The following is a 24856-nucleotide window of genomic DNA, read 5'->3' as shown; positions in this document are numbered from 1 at the left end:
AAGAGCACTCGCATCATGATATTCAAGACATGTCTGAGCTCATGCACAAGTACAAAACTTTCTCCCAACACTTTTTTTATGGTATTTGTAAGCACTTACTATGTGACAAGCACTGTTCTAAGCATTGGAGTTGACACAGGATAATCAGGTGTCACAGCGTTCCTGTGCCGCATGGGGCTCACAGTCTAAGTAGTGAATTTTAATGTCTTTCTCCCCATCTAGCCTGTAAACTCCTTTGGGTAGGGAACGTGTTTACCTGGTCTAGTCTATTATGCTCTCCCAAGGGATTAGAACAATGCTGTGCATGAAGTAAGCGCTCAGTGAATACCACTGATGGATTGATTGAAATGGGCAACCACTGGAGGCTTTGGGGGAGCGGGAAGATTTATGCAGAATGACATTTTAGAAAAATGATCCTGACAATCATGGAGTGAAGAATGGACTGGAGGGGGGAGAGACACTGGAGAGTCAGGGAGATCACTGAGGAGACGGATGCAGTAGCTAAGACGGGATATGGCAAGAGCCTGGACCAGTACGGTGGCCATTTGGATGAAGAGGGAAGGGCAGATTCTGGAAATGTTGTAGAGGAAAAATGGACAGAGTTTAGTGACAGATTGAGTATAAAGGTTGAGAGAGGGGAAGGAAGCAAAGATAATGTCCAGGTCTTGGGCCTAAGGGATAGGTAGGATGATGATGTTGTCAGTTATAATGAGGAAGCAATAACCATTACAAAACAAAAAAAGATTAAGCCAGAACCAACTGAAGGTATAATATACATGCCTATCGATCATTCAAACAAATCATACTTATTCAGCACTTCCTGTGTGCTGAGCACTGTACTAAGCACTTGGGAGAATACAATAAAACAACATAACAGGCGCATTTCTGCCCACAGTGAGCTTACAGTCTAGAGGGGCTGGCTTACAGTCTACAGCCTACCTACATACAATAAAACACGGTCCACAGAGTAGAGCCTAAGCAGAACCCGAGATGCAGAAGCAACCACATGCTACATGTATTGTTTTTACCACATGCCTTTCTTCTGCTAATTCAAAAGGCAGAATTGACAGCCTGAACTTTAAGTGATAAAATATCACTGCGGTTTCACCTCTATTTGAAATATGCTCCACTGAACGTTTAATTTAGATTCAACCAATTATGTTTGCTTAATGCCTATTAATTATTAAACATGTTTATTGAGGTTTGACAGCCATGTAAGGGAGACATGCTAAGCCTCCATAAATATGTTAACAATCATTTGGGGCTTAATGTGCATACAATATTGGCTATTAAATCTCAGGAACTGCCTTCTGGAAATGTGTGTTTTAAAGAGTGAGGCCCACCCTAGCATTATGAGGTCAGTCACGGGGATTAGAACCCCGGCCCTGCCTTTAAATTCATTTTAATGGAGTATCGAGCCCAGGGCTCAGCACATAGTAAGCGCTTAATAAATGCCATCGCCGAATGACCCTGACCCAGAGCCCCCAAACTCCAGGTCCAGACCTCGGCTAGCCAGAGAGGGTCCGATGGCAGATCCCAAGGGTGCCTCTGGGGAGAAGCGCTAGTAGAAAAAGCAGACAGGCTACGATGGGAGAGGAGGGTTCCAGCTGAAGAATGGATTTGATTTTAACCCAAACCGGAGCACAGGAGTCATGGCCCATGTTGGGAGAGAGCCACCTTCAATCAGTAACATTTAATCAATCCATCTAGTAGCATTTATTGAGCAGCTACTGTGTGCAGAACACTGTGCTAAGGGCTTGAGAGAAGAGAGTTGATGAAGGAGACCCGATCCCTCCCCATAAGGAACTTATCAGCCCAGAGTCGGCCCCTTGATCTAGGGAGAAGGTGAAGCAGAGGGCCCTTTACAATCTGGATGCAATTTCAATCACCCAAAAATGATGAAATTTAGAGAACCAACATTTGGGCATCTGACATTAACTCACCCCCACCGGCTACGGGCGAGATTTCTGTTTACTTGGGGAAGTGTTTGATTTATATGGTGAGTGCTGCCCAGGTGAATTCAAATGGCTCGCAGAACCATAATTTTTCTCTCTCCCCAACCTCCAAGTGGCAGCTTTAATGATAAATTAATATTATTTTAAAATTTATGTTTTCAAATCGTTTACGGAAAAACTGACAGGCTTGTGGGTGACGTAGTTCTTAGATCCTTTTCGCTACTTCCAATGAGGCAACGGTTTTGTTCAGTTATGTAGCAGGAGTCCAAAACAACACACTCAGACGTTTCCGACGGGGGAAACACCATTCCCACCATGGAAGAAGAGAGAGCACACTCAGCTATTTTAACCCATCAAACTGCGGAAACATTTGTCTAAACATTCTGCATTGGTTGAGCCCTTGATAGCATCCAGCTAAGTACTGAATATATCTTGCCATGGATCCCTTTCTCACATCCTCCTACTGGCTTGGAACCCCTTCCCCCTGATGCCAGATAATAATAATAATAATAATGATAGTATTTGTTAAGCCCTTACTATGTGCCAGATACTGTATGAAGCACTAGGGTAGATACGAGCTAATCGGGTTGGACACACACTCTGTCCCACTTGGGGCTCACAGTCTTAATCCCCATTTTAAAGATGAGGTAACTGAGGTACCGAGAAGTGAAGTGTCTTGTCCAAGATCACACAGCACACAAGTGGCAGAACCAGGAATACAGGTCCTTTTGATTTCCAGGCCCGTGATCTATCCATAGGCCATCCTACTTGTGGCTTATTCTGGCCCGCCTTCTTGTACATTCCCAGTGGAGCCTACGGGGGTCCCACTAGCCAATCCTCGTCAACCCAGACTGTCATGGTAGATGCTGGGTGAGGGGAAATCAATAAAAACTCCGAACAACGTCCTACCAACTGAGTCCAGAAAGGCACCAAAGATCATTCACCAATTTTGATCTCCGGTTGAGGCTGGGAGAACCGACTGGGCAATTTCCTTACAAACACCATCTTCCGTTCCTGATAATTAGGGAGGTGGTCATCCTGTAAGAGATCTTCCTTCCTTCCAATAGGATGTCACGATTTGGCCAAAGGGAAAATTAAACTCTCCGAGCTGAGGGGGGCCAACATATTTTGGAGGCGAGTCAGACTTCGTTAGATCTTTTCTCTCTCTAAATTGTACTTTTGTGCACAGCTTCAGATGGGAGTGCGAGCGCACATTTAGCTTGGAGTTTATGAGTTCATATTTTATAATTAACGTTGCCAACAGGGGAGTTTGATTAATACCGAGCAGTGGATTTTGAGCAATGTTCCATACAAATTGCCAAATTTAGCAATAAAATAAATTGGTTATGTGAACATAATTAGTGGGATGACTACTTAAAATTCAAAACGGAATCTGAATAATTCCAAATCATCTGGGCCACGAATTCATTATTTGCGTAGGTGGGGAATGGAGGGAAGAGGGGGACAGGGGAGCAAATGGATGAGAATCTGTATGTCATTTCATTTTCAACCACCAAGCAATTCACCACTGAGTTGAGCGTAATGAAACTTTGAAAACAAGTTTAAAACAGTGTTTTAGCACAACACCCCAAAAAGGAAATGGTAGAAAGATTAAAAAAATGTGAAGCCAGTAACTGTCACTGCAAAAAGAAAGTCCCAAGACAAATTTTCGTCAAGCACTGCATTACATGTTTCTGATGCGCTAAATCCCAAACCCCAACTCACACTCCCAAAGAAGCATTCTTTGAAATGGTCTCAAAATACCTTGTTGTCTCCCTGGACTTCTCCCAGCCTCTGCTGAAGTTCCTTAATTTCTTCTCCCAGATGATGATTTCGGTCCCGAGAGTCACTCAGCAGTTGTACAAGGTTAGCCTGGAAATGTGACCACAGAATGAAACACAACAGGAAACAGAAGAGTGAACCCACAAAATAACGGATTTGCTTTTAAGGACATTGGCAGGTGAACACAAACGAACTACAGAAGGACCGTGAGATTAAACGCACACATCGAAGGCTGCCCGGCAGCAGAGGGTGAAGAGTCGGCCACCAGAACCGCAGACAGGAAAACGAAATTGGCAGGGAAAACTCACAGTCGCAGATGCTCTTAGCCATGGACGCCCTGGGATATTTAGAAGCCAGTTACAGGAAAATGAGTTTCATTTAAAAAACAGGAATTTATGCATCGGGAGATTTGTAGCAGGGAGAATGAGAGCATCAGTATGGCGGTTTATGGGCCCAGGTAGCTTGTGGACTGTCCTCGCTTCCGCTTCACATCCTGTTATAACACTCTTTGGGCAGTGAACTCCACACCAGAGGGCCACATCGGGCACTGACAGAGCAATCGCAGTGAGTGTCCCAGTTGATCTTGGGAACACAGCAAAGGCGAGGAGCCAAGCAGCCTGAAATCTAACCTCAGCTCCTTTGCCGAAAAGCTTTGGGACCTGGGAAATTCACCCTGAATGCAGGGCAATGCCCTCCTAAAACCTGGCCTTAAACTGGAAAAACTCTCCCCAGGTCCTTTCTATATAAATTGACCCTAATTTGCCTTTCCTACTCCAAAATGGCTGCTTCCAAAAGAGGCACGCCGATGGTATGATCACAACTGTAGGCTCGAGGCTGGGTCTGGGGAAGGACAGAGGGAGGATGGTAGAGAGAACAGCAGTGGGAGACCTTAAATGGAACCGAATGAGCCCTAAATGGAATCGTTTTCCAACAGTATCCCCAGGCCCAGCAAATGTTTGTGTTGGCTGGGTAGATTTAATATTGACTGGGGTGGGGTTGTCTATTTTGCATCACATCACAGCTGCAAACCCACTGGAGTCACCCCTTCCTAACAGAAACTCAACTCTGGCCTTCCTAGAAGGGGTTTAGGCCCACCAAAAATGCCCCCACAAGTCACCAGGCCCTCCCTCTGCACCTCCTCCAGTCTTGCTATTACAGTTTTACTGTTCCTCGCCTCCCTCAAATTCCAATCTCCCTCTCATTGCAGGGAAGGGATTAAACAGCTAGAAATAGGAAAATGTCCTCTGGGATTGTGCCATCGGTGGTGAAGGTTCTGACCAATTAACCATCTCTCCAGATGGAGAAGCTCAGCAGGAAGCTTAAAAAATAGCTAGTAACGGGAGCGAGAGAGACTGCGGAGGCTACCAAAGCAGCTACCCTGGCAACCGTCTGATGGTCTAAGGTCCCGTGCTAGAGCATCAGTGTTATATAATCAATCTACTCTCTCCCCGCTACTTAGCCTCGCTCTTCTCCCACCTCACACCACCTTGCACACTTTGTCATCACTCAATCAACTGTATTTAATGAGCACTTACTGTGTGCAGAGTGCAGTACTAAGTGCTTGCAAGAAAACAATACAATGGATTTGGTAGGCATGTTCCCTACCCACGAGATGCTTACGGTCCAGTTCTTAATAAGAACAATAATAATTGTGGTATTTGTTAAGTGCTTACTATATGCCAGGCACTGTACTAAGCGCTGGGGTGGAAACAAGCAAATCAGGTTGGACACAGTCCCACACGGGGCTCACAGTCTCAATCCCCATTTTACAGATTGAGGTAACTGAGGCACCAAGAAGTGAAGTGACTTGCTCAAGGTCACAGAGCAGACAAGTGGCAGAGCTGGGATTAGAACCCGTGGCCTTCTGACTCTGAGGCCTATTCCCCGGGCCTCGTACTGACCTCTCCCGCTGCTGACCTCTTGCTAGGATCCTCCCTTTTGCCTGGAACTCTCTCCACCTTCGTGTCCGGCAGACCACTGCTCTCCCCACCTTCCACACCCTTCTGAAATCACATTTCCTCCAGGGGGCCTTCCCTAGTTCATCTCTCACCTCCAAATTCTAAATCTGCCACCTCCCCCAATGAAAAGAGACCAGTCTCTTCATTACCTCTGTGACATCTCCTCACCTACATCACTCACACCACCCCCATGGCACTTACATGCATATCTTTGTTCTCTATTTCTTCCTTCTACCTGTGCCATATTTTGGCACCTGTCTTCCCTCTCAGATTGCGAGCTCCTTAAGGGCAGGGATCGGGTCTCCATACCTTGTGACGGTGACATTCAATAACACAAGCCTGAGAGATCCTTGCCATTTGCTATTCCTCCTCCTCCTTTTTAGTCATAAGCCCTTCGTTTCTGTGCCCCAAATGAGAGCCCGAGAGGAGACTTTTAAAGGTCAGGAATGAGGAGTTAAATTGAAACCGATGACTCTGGTGAGGTGGAGGTTTGACCGGGGATTCCATTTATCTTCAAATGTTCCCCACAACGGCCCAGAATGGGTTGCATCCTCCCATTTTCCTCTACCACACCCCAACCATTGTCTAGACATTATCAAGTAGACCCTTCCCCACTTCCTGGTGGGGCAGAGAGAAAGCAAGCAAAAACTTTACTCCACTTCTCATGAAATCGAGGCAACCTGAGGAAATCAAAGCAGCGTGGTCTAGTGAATAAAACACGGGTCTGGGAGTCAGAAGGACCTGTGTACTTCTCAGCTCTGCCACTTGTCACCTGTGTGACCTTGGGCAAATCGCTTCACTTCTCTGTGCCTCAGTCACCTCACCTGTAAATGGCGATTAACATTATGAACTCCAGGTGGGACAGGGACTGTGTCCAACCTGATTGGCTCGTATCTACCCCATCGCTTAGTACAGTGCCTGGTACATAGTAAGTGCTTAACAAATGCCATAAAAAATAAAAGAGGCAAAGTGGAACCACGATGGGCTCCCTGGGAAGAGAACGTGTGTCTGGAGGTGACTAAACACTTCCACCAGGCTCCAAGAACCCATTGCCTGATGAGGGCCAGGGCCCAGAGGTCCCTGAGAAAAGGCATGCCAGCCGGCTCACTTCAGCATCACCATCTTGAGGAGATGATGCAGTATTCATCTTCTGCGCCGAAGCCCTCTCTTCATCGGCGCCCTAATTTTGTGAAAGACCTCGCTAGCCTCTCACCTCCTTCTAATCAATAGCGGCAGGAGCTCAGGGGGTGGTGGAGACAAAATCTGTCACTCTCCCTCACAGAGGTAATTGAAAGTAGCTTAATCAGACTGCCTGGGTATTTAGATACTCCAGTGATATTGGCACCAGGTAAAATACATCAATAGATGTCTCTGGTGATATATGAGGAAAAGCCATCAGACTAGCGCTGGAGAGGTAGCGTCCCAGGTAAGATAATTAATGAACATTATCTACCGTGCAGGTTGATTGAAAAGAAATCTATTAAAATAAAGTCAGATAATTTTGCATTATCTGCAAAACAATAGTCAATTAAAAATCACATGGCGGTAAATCCCGAAGTTCATGAATAAATCTGTCTCAGGGCTATTGAGAGTCTAAAAAAGAATCTCTAAAGGAAATGAATTTATAATGTTCTCTTACAGACTCGATCGCTTATCAACGGAAAATCCCCACCTATGCCTTCCCTCCAACTCCTCAACTCCAAAACAGTAGCTTTAGAAAGTGGAAAATAAGTACTCTGATATGGTGCATAATTCCTTGACACCCACCTCAGGAAAAAAAAAAAAAGGAAAAGCCTATTTGAAAGCCCTCAAAACAGAGGAGAAAAGTTCACACAATTCTTCTATCCAAAAATAACAATCATGACTCACCCGCATTCACTATAATAATCTATCAAGCTAACATGCAGTGCCTGCTTATAATTTATCAGCTATGCAGAGCACTTTGTCTCGGTGATATTGAGAAGGACTCCGTGACCATCAGTCTAAAATAGCAGCACTCGGGAAAAGAAATGTCAGGAAATAACTGGCAGACTGTCTGCCGGGAGGGAAAAACAAAAGTTCCTCCTTTTACTCTCTAGGGTCGGGTGCACGCCACATGACACATCACAAACGGGCTGCTTTTATTAGAAAAGAGATTTTTAAAATACTCAGTACTCTCCCATTAGACATCATCGCTTGCGTGGTCATTTTAGCCACAATCTTGGTAGGAATGTTACAGTGGCGTAATGGAGCACGGGCCTGGGAGTCAGAAGGTCATGAGTTCTAATCCTGGCTCCACCACTTGTCTGCTGTGTGACCTTGGGCAAGTCACTTCACTGGGCCTCAGTTACCTCATCTGTAAAATGGGGATTGAGACTGTGAGTCCCACAGGGACTGTGTCTAACCTGATCTGCTTGTACCCACCCCAGCAGTTAGTACAGCACCTAGCACATAGTTAAGCGCTTAACAAATACCATAATTATTATTATTATTATTACGGTGTTTGTTTTTAACTCCCGGTGTCCTAGAAGATGCTCAGTTAAGGATCAATCTGCTGGAAATGTTCTCTAGCTAAACACAGCAGAGGCCCCCCCAAAACTCCAGAGAGAGGGCTCCCACCCAGCAGAATGGCCCCCATTGGAGTAGGCGCCCCAGGGCAGCCTCAAATACGATTTCACGATTTGTGTTTGTACCCTCACCCAAGCAGGGTCTCCGGTCTTTAGACCACAGCTGTTGAGGGGCTTTCCCTCTATACAGGAACTGAGGTTCTACTCCCCAACATTTGGACAGAGGACTCACTGTGAGCCCGTAGTGAACAGGGATTGTCTCTCTTTATTACTATATTGTACTTTCCAAGCATTTAGTACAGTGCTCTGCACCCAGTAAGCACTCAATAAATACGCTGAAATGAATGAATGAATGAATGAAGTCTTCCCTCCTCTGCTGTCAGTGCCGAGGCCCAGGACTCTGTCTCCGCTCCTCCTCTCTCACTACACCACAGTCTGCCTGCTTTGTTCGGCAGCTTCATTTCTCTTAGGTCAACCTACTTAATGTGCTTCGTTCTCATCTCTCCTGCCATCTCTCTCTTGTTCATGCCCTCTCTCCTGCCTGGAACTCCCCTTCCCTTCACATGCTGAAGACCTCTGCTCTCCTCATCTTCAAAGCCCTGCTAAAATCACACTTCTTCCAGGAAGCCTTCCCTGACTACTCTCTCACTTCCCCACACTGTTTCCCTCCCTACTGAAGCACTTATGCACGTTCACCCCAACCCACTAACCACTTAGATAGTCATCCCACCCATCACTCCCTCAGCACTTCAGTACTTATCTTTCTACTCAGTTGTTTCCCTTAGCCATAATTTATTTTAGTGTGTGTCTCCCCTCTAGAATGTAAGCAACTTCAGGGCAGGGACTGTCTTCTTCGGTACTCACGGAAAAGCTTAGTACAGTCTTCTGCCCAGAGTAAACACTTGGTAAATACTACTGATTAACCCAAGCGCTTAGTACAGTGTTCCGCACACAGTAAGAGTTCAATAAATATGATTGACTGACTGATAGGGACTGAAGCATAGCTATTTGGATCCCACTTCTCTTTGCAGAAATGGGCACTCAACCTCTTTGCAGTCGGTCTATCTGGGGGATGACCATCCTATCTCCTGCTCGTTGTCCATCCTGCTTCACATTGCACCTGATCCTGTGTGCTTTCAGTTTCCCCAAGAACCTTTTGGATTTTCAGCTTCTGCCCCTAGTTAGGACACTCGTGGCAACAAGTTTGCAAGAGTGATGACGTGAAATAGCCTGCCTTTCCCTCTGTGATTTAACAGGAAGATGGTTTTCATAAATGATAGATGATAACGACAACCACCACGGCCAATCAAGAAATGGGAATGTACAAACCAGCCCTGCGATATCTGAAAAAGGAATGGCAGAAAAACGTTTCCCCCCTCTGACTTCCAACATGGGTGTCTAAGGAAGACAAAAAGGTAAGAAAAGGGAGGAAGAGAGGAGGCCTCAAAAAGGCTGAAGGAAACCTTCCCTCCGTGAGCCCAAGTGCCCTATAGATGTCTCACTGCTGCTAATGATTTTCATTTTCTTATGTACCTGGGTGAAAATCACACTGGAAAAACTAGCTGGGAAAGCATAAGACTCCCTGTGCCCAGTCTTCTGATCTTCTGAAAGTCTGTCTTTCCCTCTAGACTGCAAGCACCTTGCAGGCAGGGAACTGGTCTACCCACTCGGTTGTATTGTACTTTCCCAAATGCTTAGTACAGTGCTATGCGCACAGTCAGTGCTCAATAAATGCCACGGATTGATTCCAGAATCCCGGCATTTTATTACATTCACATCGTCTCTGAAATCCAGCCATGGAAAAAGTTATCCCACTTCATACTGCTGTCAAAATGATGCACCCAGTAAATAGATCGGAATGGGTACCCGGAAAAAAATAATAATAAACTTCTCAAGTAGGGGAGAGGGGGAAGTAAAGACTTAAAGGCCATCTTTACAAATTACCGAAGCTGGATGTGAAAATAATGTTTAACTACAAGTGATAAAAGTTTTCCAATTCCGGGCTTCTTAAATCCACACCTCCAATAAAGAAAAGCCCTAGATTAAGGGAGAACCAGGGGAAAAAATGTTTGATGAAACATCAAGTACACTTGAGAGGGGTGATTGATAGCAAATTTAATTGCAATTTCTACTCCACTGCTTTTGTAGGATGGTGGCGGCTGAGATAATAGTAATACGGTAAAAGCTGCTTTGCTTTGCAAGAATCCCTTTTTCACAGCAAGCTGCCAATTGATGACCTCTGCTAACCCTACAGCTTTCTTATTATAAAAACTGAGCTGAATTTATTTTCAGAATGTGGAAGAAACTGACAGCAGCCTATCCTGTACCCTTCAATTGGGGGAAATTGCCATTTAGAGACAGAAACGTTTTAAAAGGTTTGCTGGAGATTTCTGGTCCTATGACAGTTTGAAGGCCAAGGGCATTCTGCCCTATGCCTCCCAGAGCTCCCCTGCAGGAGGCAGTGTGGTCTAGGGGAAAGAAACCTGGGTGCTAACCCCAGTGGCCCGCTGTGTGACCTTGGGCGAGTCATTTAACTTCTCTGGGCTTCGGTTTCCTCCTTGTAAAATGGAGAGGTTAATAACGGTCTCTTCCTACCTCAGAGGAATGCTGTCAGGACAAAATGAAAAATTTGACGAGAAAGCTCTTTGGGAAAATGAAAGCCCTCTACAAATTCGAGGTATTGCTCGTATTATCATCAAAGGGAAAATTTAATTTCAACACCCTATAAGGAGCTATTAGCACAAGCATTGTTCTGATTTCTCTTTGATTTCGCACAGATCCTTATTCTCAGAACCATGAAAAAGTGTGTCCATACACACATGCATCTACATTCTCTTAAATGAAGACATCTGAAAAGGAATCTTCCTGGTGAAGTATTTACTGAGTGCCCCAGGAAACACAGCACTGAACCAGGTGAGAAGGGCCACTCGACCTGCTAGACTCTGGAAACCGAGGAAAACCTCCTGCAGGTTTAGGGAAGGAACCACTCAATAAGTACCATTGACAGATTGACTGACTGAAAGAACGTACTCCTCCTGACACCCTTTCCTGCGGAAGACATGGGAAATGCCACACCTTGCAGAATTGGTGACTCAGTGTTCCGGTCAGCTTGGCATCTTCTTTATTCCCAGCTCTTGTACCTAGTGGTCCTTATTCCTTGGATTATTAAACACACCAAGGAGAGAGAGACAAGCAGACCGAGGTAAAGTGTCAGGTGTCGCAAATGTCAAATAACACAAAACGGAGCAGGCTTTTTGTGTGCCCAATGTGACCGGAACTGTGGGTTCCACATTGGCCTTTCCAACCACCTGTATACTCATGGGAGAACTTCACCATCCAAGGTGTCCTCAACTACGAAGGACCATTCTATTTATGGAACACGCGGCTGAGGGTCACCATATGCCAGTTGAAGCCCCTCGCCCAAGACTGCCTCTAGAGAAACACGTTGTACTTTCCCAAACACTTAGTACGGTGCTCTGCACACAGTAAGTGCTCAATAAATATGACTGACCGACTGCCTGACAGTAGAATCGAGGAGTCTTTCTGTTGATGGAAAAAGTTGAGTCAACAATTGTGTTTCTCCTTCACAAAGCTTCTAAAAAGGCTTTCAATGTAAATGCTATGTACTGTTCTCGCCTTCAGAACAGTCCACCTTCACTAGACATGTAAGCTATGGCATGGGTTTATAATAATTTAATAAAAGTTTTGGTACTTGTTAAGCATTTATTAAGTGCCAAGCACTGTTCTAAGGTGCTGGGGTAGATACAAGTTAATCAGGTTGGATACGGTCCCTGTCCCACATGGGGCTCACACTCTTATCCCCATATTACAGATGAGGTAACTGAGGCACAGAGAAGTTACGTGACTAATCCAAGGTTACACAACAGACATGTGGCGGAGCTGGGATTAGAACCCAGGTCCTTCTGACTCCCAGGCCCATGCTCTAACCACTAAGCCATGCTGCTTCTCCTAGAGACTCTAAGCTTCCTGCTTTCAGACCTCTGGGACTCTTTTTTCAAGCATCTTCATCAATGCCGAGGCTTACAGGGACTCCATCTACAGCTCCCATCTGTGCGGGCTCAAGTGTATGGAACACTGATGCTTCTTAATAAGTCTCGAGAACGTCAGAAACAAAGAAGAGGGTTAAAAGAAGGAAGGCGAAGGGCCAAATTCAAAGTCACAGAGCCCCCTCGCTGGTTCTGTAATTCCAGAGTGCCTGAGGCACCTTGTCAAGGTCTACAGGAGTCACCGAATTCCGAGATTTTCTTAGGTCAGGGCACCGTTCATCGGAAAGCTCTTGCAGGTGAATTCAGAGAAAACTGGAAAACCGTTCACCAAAGACTAGCAAACAAAATGAGTGAAATCTGATAGCCAATCGAAGTTGGCCATAATCCCGACATTTCCAGATTTTTTCTTTCCCAGTTAATTTCTCCGCACCAAGGTGGTTTTGTAAGGAAGTTCTATTAAATGTCCTGTAAATGTCACTTGGAACTGAAGGTTGAGTCACGGGCCATGGAAATGCAGCATGTGAGCAGAAACATTTTAAAAAGTGAGCAAACGTGTGCTCCTATGTAAGGAAAATGGAACACTTCTGTTACCACCTTGTGTCTACTGTTCAGGTTGAAGTCCATTCTCCTAGCAGGCAAGGACCACAGCTCTGAGTGTAACTATGTATACAGACTCACTCACATCATGCATAGGTGTTCAATAATAAAAAATCAACAGTAGTTGGAAGAGATTACTGAAGGGCATGCTAAGAGATCAGAACTCTGGAGAAGCAGCGTGGCTCAGTGGAAAGAGCACGGGCTTTGGAGTCAGGGCTCATGAGTTCGAATCCCAGCTCTGCCACTTGTCGGCTGTGTGACTGTGGGCAAGTCACTTAACTTCTCTGGGCCTCAGTTCCCTCATCTGTAAAATGGGGATGAAGACTGTGAGCCCCACGTGGGACAACCTGATTCCCCTATGTCTGCCCCAGCGCTTAGAACAGTGCTCGGCACATAGTAAGCGCTTAACAAATACCAACATTATTATTATTATTATTATTATTAACTCTAGCTAGTCATGATGCTGTGAAAATTACAACAGAGAAAGAAAAGGTATCCATTCCAATCCACCTGTCTCTTATCTACCTGTCCATGCGACCCTACCAACTCTCACCCTAGATTCTCTCATTAAGCTGGAAACGGAGTCTAAACCCAAGTTCCCTGGAGGGGAAAGCTCAGTTGTAACCGCAGATGAACAACTGAGTGGTTAAAAGTGGTTCTTAGAAAGTCAGTCAATCCAATTTATTGAGCACTTACTGTGTGCAGAGCTCTGTACTAAGAGCTTGGGAGAGTACAACGTAACAATAGACAGACACATTCTCTGCTCAAAAACCACACCAATCTCAAGACTCTAAGCTCCTTGTGGGTAGGGAACCTGACTACCAACTCTGTTGAACTGTACTCTCCCAAACTCTTAGTGCAGTAAGCGCTCAGTACATACCATCAATTGATTGCTAACCATGTATATGCCGCCGAAGGCATGGCTGAAAACTGGGCCACTGGGCTCCTCACCATCAACTTTAAGGCACTCCATCAGCTTCCTCTTTCCCCTAAGATACCCTCATTTCTCTCTCACTATCTCCCAGCCCGCACACTTGGCTCCTCTAACACCAACCGGCAACCTACGCCTTGCTCTCATCCCTCTCGTCGTCGACCTCTCGCTCATGACCTCTCTCCTACCTGGACCTCTCTCCCCATTCACATCCAACAGACCGCTTCTCTCCCCATCTTCAAATCACATCTCTAATCTCTCATCTCCCTTCCCTACTGCATCCCCCCACGCACTTGAGTCCAGACCCCTAAGCCCACAGGTACTCACCCTTATCCCCACCCCACAGTCTTTATGTACACCAGCATATTTGGTTGCTTCTCTTACCTGTAATGCATTTTAGCACTTCTCTTCCCTGCTAGATTGTAAATTCACCGAGGGCAGTAAGTCTAGTTACTCTATTTCACTCTCCCGAGCATTTAGTACAGTGCTTGGCACACGGTACAGGATCAATAAATTCCACTGAATGATTTGTTGCTGGGGGGAATCAGAGGTAACATGGCAAAAGAGGTCTACCGAGTCAATTCCTTCAGAAATCACTAAATGAAACAAATATGAAGTCCTACCTGTTTCCTTTTTTCAGGGGGAATAGATGGATCTCCATCCTATAAACAAACACAAAAAACAGGATTTTGCAAATGTGTCAACCAAAAGGGAGAGCTCACATGGCTCTCTGGATCTGTACTGACCGACAGTCATAGCTGCACGCAGAGCCCGCACTGGGAACAAGACTATGGTCTGCTAAACAAGGATGCTGTCCCTCCATCTCCTTGTCCCCCAAGGACTCGGCTGTAGCTCACACCCCTCCTCCCCAACAGGGCCCCCAGTCTGAGAATCCACTCACAGGAGGCCAGACTGAAGTCAGTGAGGTTTAGCCCAGAAAATCTTTCACAGCGGCGTTGCCTCCCCAAGAACACTTAATTATTCTGGCCCAGCTGTGCTGTATTATTAATCCCACCAGCAATTTTTTCAAATGATTGCAACAAACAGAAGACACACTGCAAACAAACACTGCTCCTCTGACACACAATTTCCAGATGAACCCATCTTTCCTACTGTCTTCTCAGAGTTCAAGGAGGCGCACCTGGTTATTAGGAAAAATTGCCAAACAACTACGTACGATCAGCTCTCGGTATTTCTTTTTCAGAGATTGATGTCTCTCTCGCAGCTGATTGGCCATGAGTTTGTATTGGTCTCTCTCCTGCTGGCATGTATCCAATTCTTTGGAAAGGATTAGAAGGGCTTCCTTCTTACTTTCTAGCTTCCTTTTACACACCAGATACTGTAAAGCAAACAGAAACGTTATGCGAAGTCTTCAGACAAGTGCATGCCTGTCTGTCTGCATGGGATCTGACGTCGGTTGGAGTAAAACCCCAGGATGATTCAAAAGTTTAACTGACCACCATCTCTCGAAATTGATCCCCGGCTGTCCCATCCCAAACAACGACTTCAAATGCTGATAATTCATGTTCGTGCTTACACCGCCCAAAATAATGGCTGAAAAATCCATTTTCCTGCCCAACTCTAGATTCCTAAATATGGTTCTGGTGCAGTTGATGAGAGTTTGTGCTTCAAACAATTACGAAATTGCCTCTCCATTCCGACTGTCCACCGAACAGCCAGCACTGGCTTGCTTTATTTTTATTGAATCCAAAGCCTAGGCTGATGTGATTCACATATGTGAAATGTGGCACTAAATACCTCTTGAATTTGTCCTGTAAAGGACCAAATTCAGAGCATTCATGAAAACAATTTATAGTTTCATTATACCCTCTGACATGAATACTTTGTCATTACGGACTCTCATACAAATCCATAGAGAGCAGAGAGAGCTTCAGCACTTCCAAACCATTTGAGTCGATGCTGCTTTATGGACAAAACGCATTACTCATATATAGTATTTGCTTGGAATTGACTTTGTTAAGTTCAATTTCAAATAAATGAAAGAGAAAAAGGAGAGTTTGCTTCATTCGCAGGCCCGCCTTTTTCTTTTTGGTTAAAGTAATTGCTTAGCTCTAAAAACAAAAGGGAAAAGAAAAGCAATTCCAAGCCAGATTTGAGCTCCCACAGAGGACACTTCCACCTTGGGTGAATTTTATCCCTGGCAGTAATGAGGTTGGAACCCTGCCTTCAGATGTTCTGGGTTCTGCTGCTCTGTCGTCAGCTCCAGGAGGCAGACGGGGCTGCTTCAATACTGATTTCTCAAGAGCAAAACTCCCAACTGGTAAATACCTCAAGAAAGGGCTCAGGATCTAAATGTCCAGACTAGAGAAGAGCCATTGAGATTTCACAGAAGACAAAAAATATCAGTTACTGGCATTTTTTGCACATCTTCTTATTCTCTCATCCCTTCTTAAATGTACATCTAGAGAGGGAGAGAGAGATAGAAAGAGACAGAGAGCAACCCTGACACCTGCCCAATAACTTTCCTTTCTTATAATTTATCAGCTCCACCCTGACTTGCCAAATCACAGACTGGAGTTTACGGCTCCCAGTAAGAAATAAACTGACTCTAATCAATCGATACATCAATGGAGGTGAAGTGACAGGGGAACCATCTCCCTGCGCACTGTTGTTTAAGGAGTTGCTGTGGACGGTTCCTAGTTTACTAATAACTGGGGAAAACGGGGCTCAAACGGCCGAGTGTAGGCAAGGTAACTGGCAATTCTGAGGAACGGGGCCACTGCTTCTGCTGCGGCGGTGTGTAGTGGGGAAGCAGAGACGAACCCAACCGGCCCTCATCCTCATCAGTTGGGGAAGCAGAACAGACAGCGTTTCAAGTTCCGTACTGGCTGGAGGGAGGACATGGGATGAGAGTGATGTGGTGGGGTCATCATTTCAAGCACTAGGCCCACTAGTCCTCTAGACTGTATGCTCATTCCGGGCAGGGAATGTTTCTGCTAATTCTGGAGAATCGTACTCGCCGAAGTTCTTAGTACAGCGGTCTGCACATAGTAAGCACTCACTAAACACCACTGATTGATTAACTGATTGAAGAGGGTTGACCGGCCACTGTAGGGTGCATCGAGGGCAGACCCGACCCCTCACACCTGCCAGTGCAGAATCTAGTTGGGAACTGTGAGCCTCCAGGCTAAGCTGAGCCCTTACATGTAGAGGAAGAAATGGTCCATCATTTCCCGAAAGGTCCCGCTCACTTAGGAGAGATACTAGATGGAATGCCCTTTGACACAACATATCCCTCACTAAGAAGGGGAGGGAGGGAGTGGTACTCGCCAGAAAGGCAGAGTTTCAACAGAGTGAACCATCAGGGAAGGTGACATACACAGACACATACGCTAAAACATTGCTATTATTCCCTTAGCAGCTCCTCCGTTTCAGCAGAGAGGAAAGTTAAGAACAAATCCAGGATGAGAGACAGGTATTTATCCCTGCATCTACTTTTACATGCTGTTGTCCAACGTATGCGTATGTGCCCTGCTTATTCAGAAAGAAAGAGAGATGGGCTATAACAGGAAGCTAGTGAGGATTTGGCATTCCCTCTAACCCTCAGCCTGGCTTTGGGCTGCAGGATTGGTCGCTGAACCCTGAACGCTCCCCAGACCTTTCAGGGATACCAAATCTCAGAGTCTTGGGATGGTGGCTGCAAACTACTATGGCAATCTTGGGGGGCACTAGCATGAAGCAGCTCCGGCTTAGTGGAAAGAGCGCAGGCTTGGGAGTCAGAGGTCACGGGTTCTAATTCCAGCTCCTCCGCTTGTCAGCTGTGTCAGCTGTGTGTGGGCAAGTCACTTAACTTCTCTGTGCCTCAGTTCCCTCATCTGTACAATGGGGATGAAGACTGTGAGCCCTACAAGGGACAATCTGATTACCTTGTATCTACCCCAGCGCTTAGAACAGTGCTTGGCACATAGTAATTCTTAACAAATACCAACATTATTATGAAGCCCCAAGGAAGTCCTGACTCCAACTGCAAACTACTGTGGTCACTAGGACTGGGGTCGAATACTGGTCATCTTACTCAAGTATTGGACTCCTTTTGGACTGCTGTAGCCTGTCCCTACCTGTTTCCCATCTAACTACGTCTCTGCCCATGACGGATGGTGATGCTCCCAGTGTCACTTGGATGCAGATGTTCTCCCTGTCCAGCGCACAAATCTCCACCTCCAGGTCACTGCCCAACAGCCACCTGGGTGATCTCCAGCCGCCCATCCCTGCTCCTCGGGTGGTGGGCCCAACCCCTGTGCTAATTTTCTACAGCCTTTCCCTCAGCTCCCCAAATAGTGGTGCTGCCAAGCCTCCACAATTAAAGCCTTTGTCCCACACAGTGGAGTCACATAACATATGTGAGAAGCAGCGTGGCCCAGTGGACAGAACACAAACCTGGAAGGTAGGAAACTTGGCTTCTACTCTGGGTTCCATCATTTCCCTGCTGTGTGATCTTTGGTAAATCACTTCTCTGTGCCTCAGTTAGCTCATCTACAAAATGGGGATAAAATACCTGTTCTCCTTCCCCTTAAATTGTAAGCCCCATGGGAGACATGGATTGTATCCAATCTGGTTGTCTTGTATGTACCCCAGGGCTTAACGCGGTGCTTGGTAAATAATAAACACTTTATACCACGATTATATTATTAGTAATACGAGGGTGGAGTTGGTGATTCCTTATGTCCAGGAACCAACAGAGAAGGAAAGGAGCAAGATTTGTTCCTGTACCAAAAATATCTTTTGGTTTTGAATTAGAATGAAGCAGATTTTTCCTGTCTGTCTGACAGAGGGCAACCTGGCCTCCCTAATAGTGTTTCTCACCCCCTTTGGAACAGATACTTCTCAGAGATAGTGCTGCCAAGCCATCACAACACAGGCTGCACTGCTGTGCCTTGGCCTTTTGTGGGCATTAGGTCTGGACATGGAGGATAAAATAAATTCTTTGACTTCCAAGGAATCAGCAGAAAGGATTTCACCAGACTCAAAGTGACATCAGCAGGTCTCTCTGCGACATCAGCAGGTCCCTCTGCGACATCAGCAGGTGCCCCCCTCTCCCTTCTCCCTTCGCCTCTCACTGGCGTTAGGCTGACAGTTTTGATGGGGGTGGGGGTACCTGGACCGGCAGCCTCTCCCCTCCCTCGGGAAATTCATTTGGGAGAAGTGGAGGTGGTCAGGGAAAGGTTCGCCTGGGAAAAAGCCAGAGGATACGGCACCATCTACCAAACTGGGCCACGCTTTTCACATCTGAAAACACGTTCAAGGCAAAAGCTTCCTTTGCTTGGTAGGGAAATTCGGAGAGTGAAAACAAACGGATGTCTTAATTGCACATTCTCCCAGATCAATTCCTTCTTAGTAGCAAAAGTAATGGAAGTGGTAATCGTACTGATTGAGCATCTCTGAGTTCAAGGTATTTTAATAAGTACTTGGGAAATCACCAGTAGTAGAAGCAAATTGCTAGATTGTTAGCTCTTTGGGGGCGAGGATTGTCTATCAGCTCTGCTGTACTTTTCCAAGCACTTAATACAGTGCTCTGCACAGAGTAAGCACTCAATACATATAATAGTGGGAGTTAGCAAAGAAATACATACTTAATGAACAGACTCGTTCCCTGGATCCCCAGGTCCCCACAATCTAAGAATAAGGGTCGAGAAAGGGACTGGTGACAGACAGAGGGGGAAAGAGGAGACAAAACTATATAACGCAAGAACAACCGACAATAAAACAAAGACAGCAGCAGGATTTCAGGCTCTTCATGGCTCAGACCTATAAGTACCACAGAAACACAAATCACTTTCCCTATCCACAAGGAGCTTACATTCGAACCGGGGTGGGGGAGACAGACAGGAAATTAAATACGAGCAGTGGCATCAGAATCGATTCACTGAATTTTCAGTCAAATAGACATATACACTCAAATGTAGAGGATGGATATAAATAGATCAGTCCTCTCGATGACTGCACAAGGCTAAATAGCACATCTACCGACACCGTCTTATGCAATCTGGCCTGGGGAAGCACTATTAAACAGAGGCTTTCCACTGCTGCCCTGGGTCTGGGTATGTCTGCTAATTGAAGGAAGAAAAACTGTTTATCGTGTGGTATGGGCAATCACTGGAGACATGAATAAAATGAACTCAGTAAAAATACATCTTGGTTTTGGCATGTATATTAGCTATCGTGAAATATTTTTATCATGCTCGCAGAAATGGATTCCTTCGGAACTGTATTTCAATTATATGATTTTTTTTTTTTTAAAGTAGCACGTAGGTCATTTTTCCAATGTTAATTTAAACACATCCACCCATCCACTGAACCCTTTTTTTACTGAATTATATTTTTTTTTACATAAAAGGAGCCCAAACACACGATTTTCCTTATTTAGTGGCTTTTATCTCCCAATTTACACTATCAGCCATAAATTCATAATTTCTACAAGGAAGATCATAATAATTAAATGGATAGCTGACAGCCCACACTGTGGTCTCAGGAAGTTGGAGTGAATTGAGGCTTGCAAGAAAGGGATTCTACCCTAAGGCAACCCTCCGCGTCACATGCTTCCTCTAGACTGCAAGCTCATCCTCTAGACCGTAAACTCGTTGTGGGCAGGGAATGCTCACTGTTATATTGTACTCTCTAAGCGCTTAGTACAGTGCTTTCCATAGAGTAAGTGCTCAGTAAATATGATGGAATGAATGAATTAATGAATCAGGGGCTATTTTTCCCAGTAGGCCTAACTAGATCTCATTAGTCACTGCAAAGATAATGCCTGATAACTCATTAAGAGCTTGTTCTTCAGGAAGGATGCACGAGCTTGCCATAAACTCGCTCAACATGAAGAATTCAAGCCTGAAACCGATTTAGAAATGGTCCCGGTATCTTGGTTTGCAAAAGACTCAATATTTCTTTCCGGGTCTCCTCCCTTTGGTTTCCTTGTGTACCCATAACAATTGCCTGCCCAGAGCAAACAATGAAACTGCTGTTCACCTGACACTACATTTGTTCCTGCCTGCAAGCCTCTGTTTAAAATTAAACCGGCAGCACGACCAAGTGGAATAATAATAATGGTGGTATTTGTTAAGCGCTTACTATGTGCAAAGCACTGTTCTAAGCACTGGGGAGATACAAGGTGATCAGGTTGTCCCTCGTGGGGTTCACAGTTTTAATCCCCATTTTACAGATGAGGGAACTGAGGCATAGAAAAGTTAAGTGACTTGCCCAAAATCACAGAGCTGGCAAGCGGCAGTGGCGGGATTAGAATCCATGACCTCCGACTCCCAGGTCTGTGCTCTTTCCACTTAGCCACGCTGCACTGGGAAGCAGGAGACCTGGGTTCAAATCCCAGCTCTGCCACTGACCTATCAATCAGTTAATCATCTTTATCGAGTATTTACTGTGGGCAGGGCACTGTTCTAAGCACTTGGGAGAGTAAGATACAACACAGTTGACAGACATGCTCCTGGCTATACCAGCATAAATAACGCTACCTAACTCTCCTCTTAGGCTGTACCCAAACTGTGCAATGAAAATATGTGTGAGAGCAAAATCAGATGACCCTACCCCACCTGAGTAAATACTCAGACCTTAGTACAGTGCCCAGGGCTTAGTATAGTACCTGGCACAAAGTAAGCGCTTAACATATACCATAATCATGCATGAAAAGAATAATAGTAGTATTAATAAACCAAAAGCTGGGGAATGATCTTTTCCAGGGCTTACAGCCCCGGTACCTACCTCACAAATCTCACTGGATCATTGACACCGGAAGCTTAAGAGCTGGGGATGAGGGTGCCACGGGATCATTCCTGACTCTGCCGGCTCAACCCCAATCTGGATCCCACCAGTCTTCCCACCACCACACCCTCTGGCTGGCTCTTCTCTAGCTTGTAAGCTCTCTGTGGGCAGGGAACATGTTTACCAATTCTGTTGTACTGTACTCTCCCAAGCGCTCAGCAGAGTGCTCTGCACACAGTAAGTGCTCAAAAAATACCGATGATGACTGATGATGATGGTGACCTTTCACTGACAGAAAGACAGCAATGATGTCTGAGCAATGCTCACCCAAGAATGGCGAGGGGGCAGAAGTGGTGCCCCACTGTATTTTCACGGTTGCAGCGTGCGAGCGGGTAAGCGATTCTCTCTTGACTCTCCTGGACTGAGCAGAAAAAGTCCAAGTCACCCTAGAGCATGATTCTAAACAAGAGTGGTCAGGAATGGGCTGCAGAGTGGCCGGAGAGCAGGCCCACCGGTCTGCATTCGGAAACAAGGGACTACTACACAAGTAGTATCCCTTCCCCTCTCCTTTACGATCCCCTAAACTAGGTGTGAGCTTCCCCCCCATCCTTTCCCAGGTACGATTTTCCTTTTGTAAATTTTAGGCAGTGTTTCAGCAATTTTAAAGTTAGCAGTGGAATGATTTTTAAGACCATTCTTCACGGCATCTTTTTCCTAATCTCTCTCTCTCTCTCTCCCGCTCTACTCCTCCCCCTCTCCCTGTCTCACTACTGTTTCGCCTCTCTGGTATTTCTTTAGACAGCCAAACTTTGATTATCTGAACGCCCCAGGGATATGCTGAAATTTAAGTTAAGCGAGAGTTCAGGTAATTGGAAGAGTTTATCATGTGAAATACAGTAGCTGGGGGACATGTGAAATTCACTGACAGTCTTGGTTAACTGAGATTTTGAATAACTAAGGTTTGGCTAAATATATATTTCAATTCCTCCCCTCTTGATGCTGTCTTTCACCATCTCAATCTCCTACCTTAAAAACCAGCTCATTCCTTCTTCCCTTGTCTCTTCTGCTTTCCTGACTTTAAGGAGGGGGTTCCCCCTGTATATACTTCCCCATAAGGAGCCTGGACTATTTATACGGCAGGAGGACACTGTGATTCTCTTCATGGGGCGAATCCTCCTCTTTCCTCGAGACTGTAAGCTCGTCGTGGGGAGGGATCGTGTCTAATATCTCTGTTGCATGGTACTCTCCCCAAGTGTTTAGTGAGACAGGGACTGTGTCCAACCCGATTTGCTTCTATCCACCCCAGGGCTTAGAACAGTGCCTGGCACAAAGTAAGCACTTAAAAAAAACACAGTTATTATGATGATGATGATGATGATTACAGTGCTCTGCCCACAGCAAGCACTCAATATATACTATTGATGATGAACTGGCAATAGCAAGAGTATAGGAAGCTGAAATCCAGCGATCTATTTTTGTATTAAAGATGGCTGCAATGGGCTGTACAAAACTCCTAAAAGTGGCCATTGGCCTGGCATGCATTTTGAGCTTTTGAAGTCCGATCGACAAACTAGATAACCGTTTCCTCCGAACGCCCGAAAGCTGCCGGCATCAAGCCGCCCGGCACGGATGTCTGAAGCCTTCTCAGGCTCCCGGGTGCGCAGGTGAATGACTCCCGTAATCAAAACAGCTATTTTCCCTATTCACCCTGTCATCTTTAAAGGTGCTCTCTCCAAACAACAGGTGTTTAAATTTTCCACTAAATCTCCTTGCTCCTTTTTCTTCTTCCCTTTAAAGAAGATACCGCTGAACTGAAATTCTGCTTTCCCGTAAACACCCGTCGGGAAGTGTGATCTCGGGGACAGAACCGACAAACACAGGCAGGTGTGCTTATAGGAATATTCAAAGTTAATTACTGTACAGGCAAATCAGTGATGTAAATAACGGCGTAGCGCATTCCAAAGGAACAGAGATGTTACAGCATCGACACCATCTACTCTGGACGGAACATACTTCCTAACCTCAGGCACTCCAAAACAGTGCCTCCTTTAGTCTTCTTGATGATTGGAATTAATACTGAGTATATTTTTACAGTGCTAATATCCAGATCAAAGTTAAGGGACATCCTCAGCCATCTTAATAATAATAATAATACTAAATGTGGCATTTGTTAACCACTTACTATTGCCTGGCATTATGCTAGAGGCTGGGATAGACCTAATACAATCAGATCCGACACAGACATGGGGTTCACAGCCAAAGCAATGGAAAGATAGGAATTTAATCTCCATTTTACAGATGAGAGAAACTTTGAATTTTTTATGGTATTTAAATGCTTACTATGTGTCAAGCACTGTTCTAAGTGCTGGGACAGACATAAGTTAATCAGGTTGGACACAGTACCTGCCCCACAGGGTGCTCACAATCCATGTAGGAGGGAGACTGTAAGCTCATCATGTACAGAGAACATGTCCACCCACTCTGTTTATACTGTATTCTCCCAAGCACTTCGTACAGCACTATGCCCATAGTAAGCTCTCAGTAAATTTGATTGATTGAGAGAGAATAGGCATTGAATCCCCATTTTACACTTGACAAAACGGAGGCACAGAGCAGTGAAGTGACTTGCCCAAGGTCACACAAAAAACAATCGGCAGAGTCAGGATTAGAACCCTGGTCCTCTGAATCCCAGGACTGCGCTCCTTCCGCTAGACCACGCTGCTTCTCTAAAGCGAAGTGAAGTGACTTACCCAACGGCACACGGCGGGTAAGTGGCCTAACTGGGATTACAACCCAGGTCTCCTGACTCCTGACTTCGCCACGGTGCCTCCCTCTGTTACTAGCCACTTAATATCATCCGAAGGATGGATCTTAAATGCCCTACTCTACCGCTGTTACTGGCAATGGGGACTCCTTGCTTGTTTCTAATTGAAATAAAGATGGTATTGATTAACTCTTTACTATGTGTCGGGCACAATGCTAAGCGCTGGGGTGGGTAACAAGTTAACCAGGTCAAGCACCGTCCCTGCCTTCATGTGGCTCAAAGACCAACAGTAAGGGAGGGATCCCAAAATCTAAGTTCCTGGTGATTTGAACCACTCCAGATGCCCACTGGCCTCCCCATCAGAACCTTCACTTGTCCTACCTTGCCAGCCATCTGTGCACTGCGGGTGCCAACCCTGATATACGACAGGTCCAGAGTGGGGTGAGTTCCAGGGCTTTAATTAATCAATAATATTTACTGAGCATCTACTATGTGAGGAGCACTGTATTAAGGACTTCGCAGAGTACAACAGAGTTGACAATCATGATCCCTTCCCTCGAGTTGCTTTCAATCTAGCTTCCC

General features: G+C 45.6%; 1 protein-coding gene across 3 annotated transcripts in view; it reads right to left on the bottom strand.

Annotated features, from left to right (window-relative positions):
* Positions 1–24856, bottom strand: part of CCDC149 (coiled-coil domain containing 149) — a 60671-nt gene that overhangs the window by 29510 nt on the left and 6305 nt on the right. For all 3 annotated transcript variants that reach the window (XM_039914664.1, XM_029046546.2, XM_039914663.1), the window contains exons 2-4: positions 14954–15115; positions 14400–14438; positions 3720–3827 (exon numbers count right to left, since the gene is read on the bottom strand). In XM_039914664.1, the coding sequence (XP_039770598.1) occupies positions 3720–3827; positions 14400–14438; positions 14954–15115 (309 nt within the window). The remainder of the gene's footprint in view (positions 1–3719; positions 3828–14399; positions 14439–14953; positions 15116–24856) is intronic.

This window comes from Ornithorhynchus anatinus, chromosome 18 (genome assembly GCF_004115215.2).
Source record: "Ornithorhynchus anatinus isolate Pmale09 chromosome 18, mOrnAna1.pri.v4, whole genome shotgun sequence".
NCBI classification, from domain to species: Eukaryota; Metazoa; Chordata; class Mammalia; order Monotremata; family Ornithorhynchidae; genus Ornithorhynchus; species Ornithorhynchus anatinus.
The sequence above is the reverse complement of the archived record's forward strand: the minus strand, read 5'-3'. Positions and strand labels throughout refer to the sequence as shown.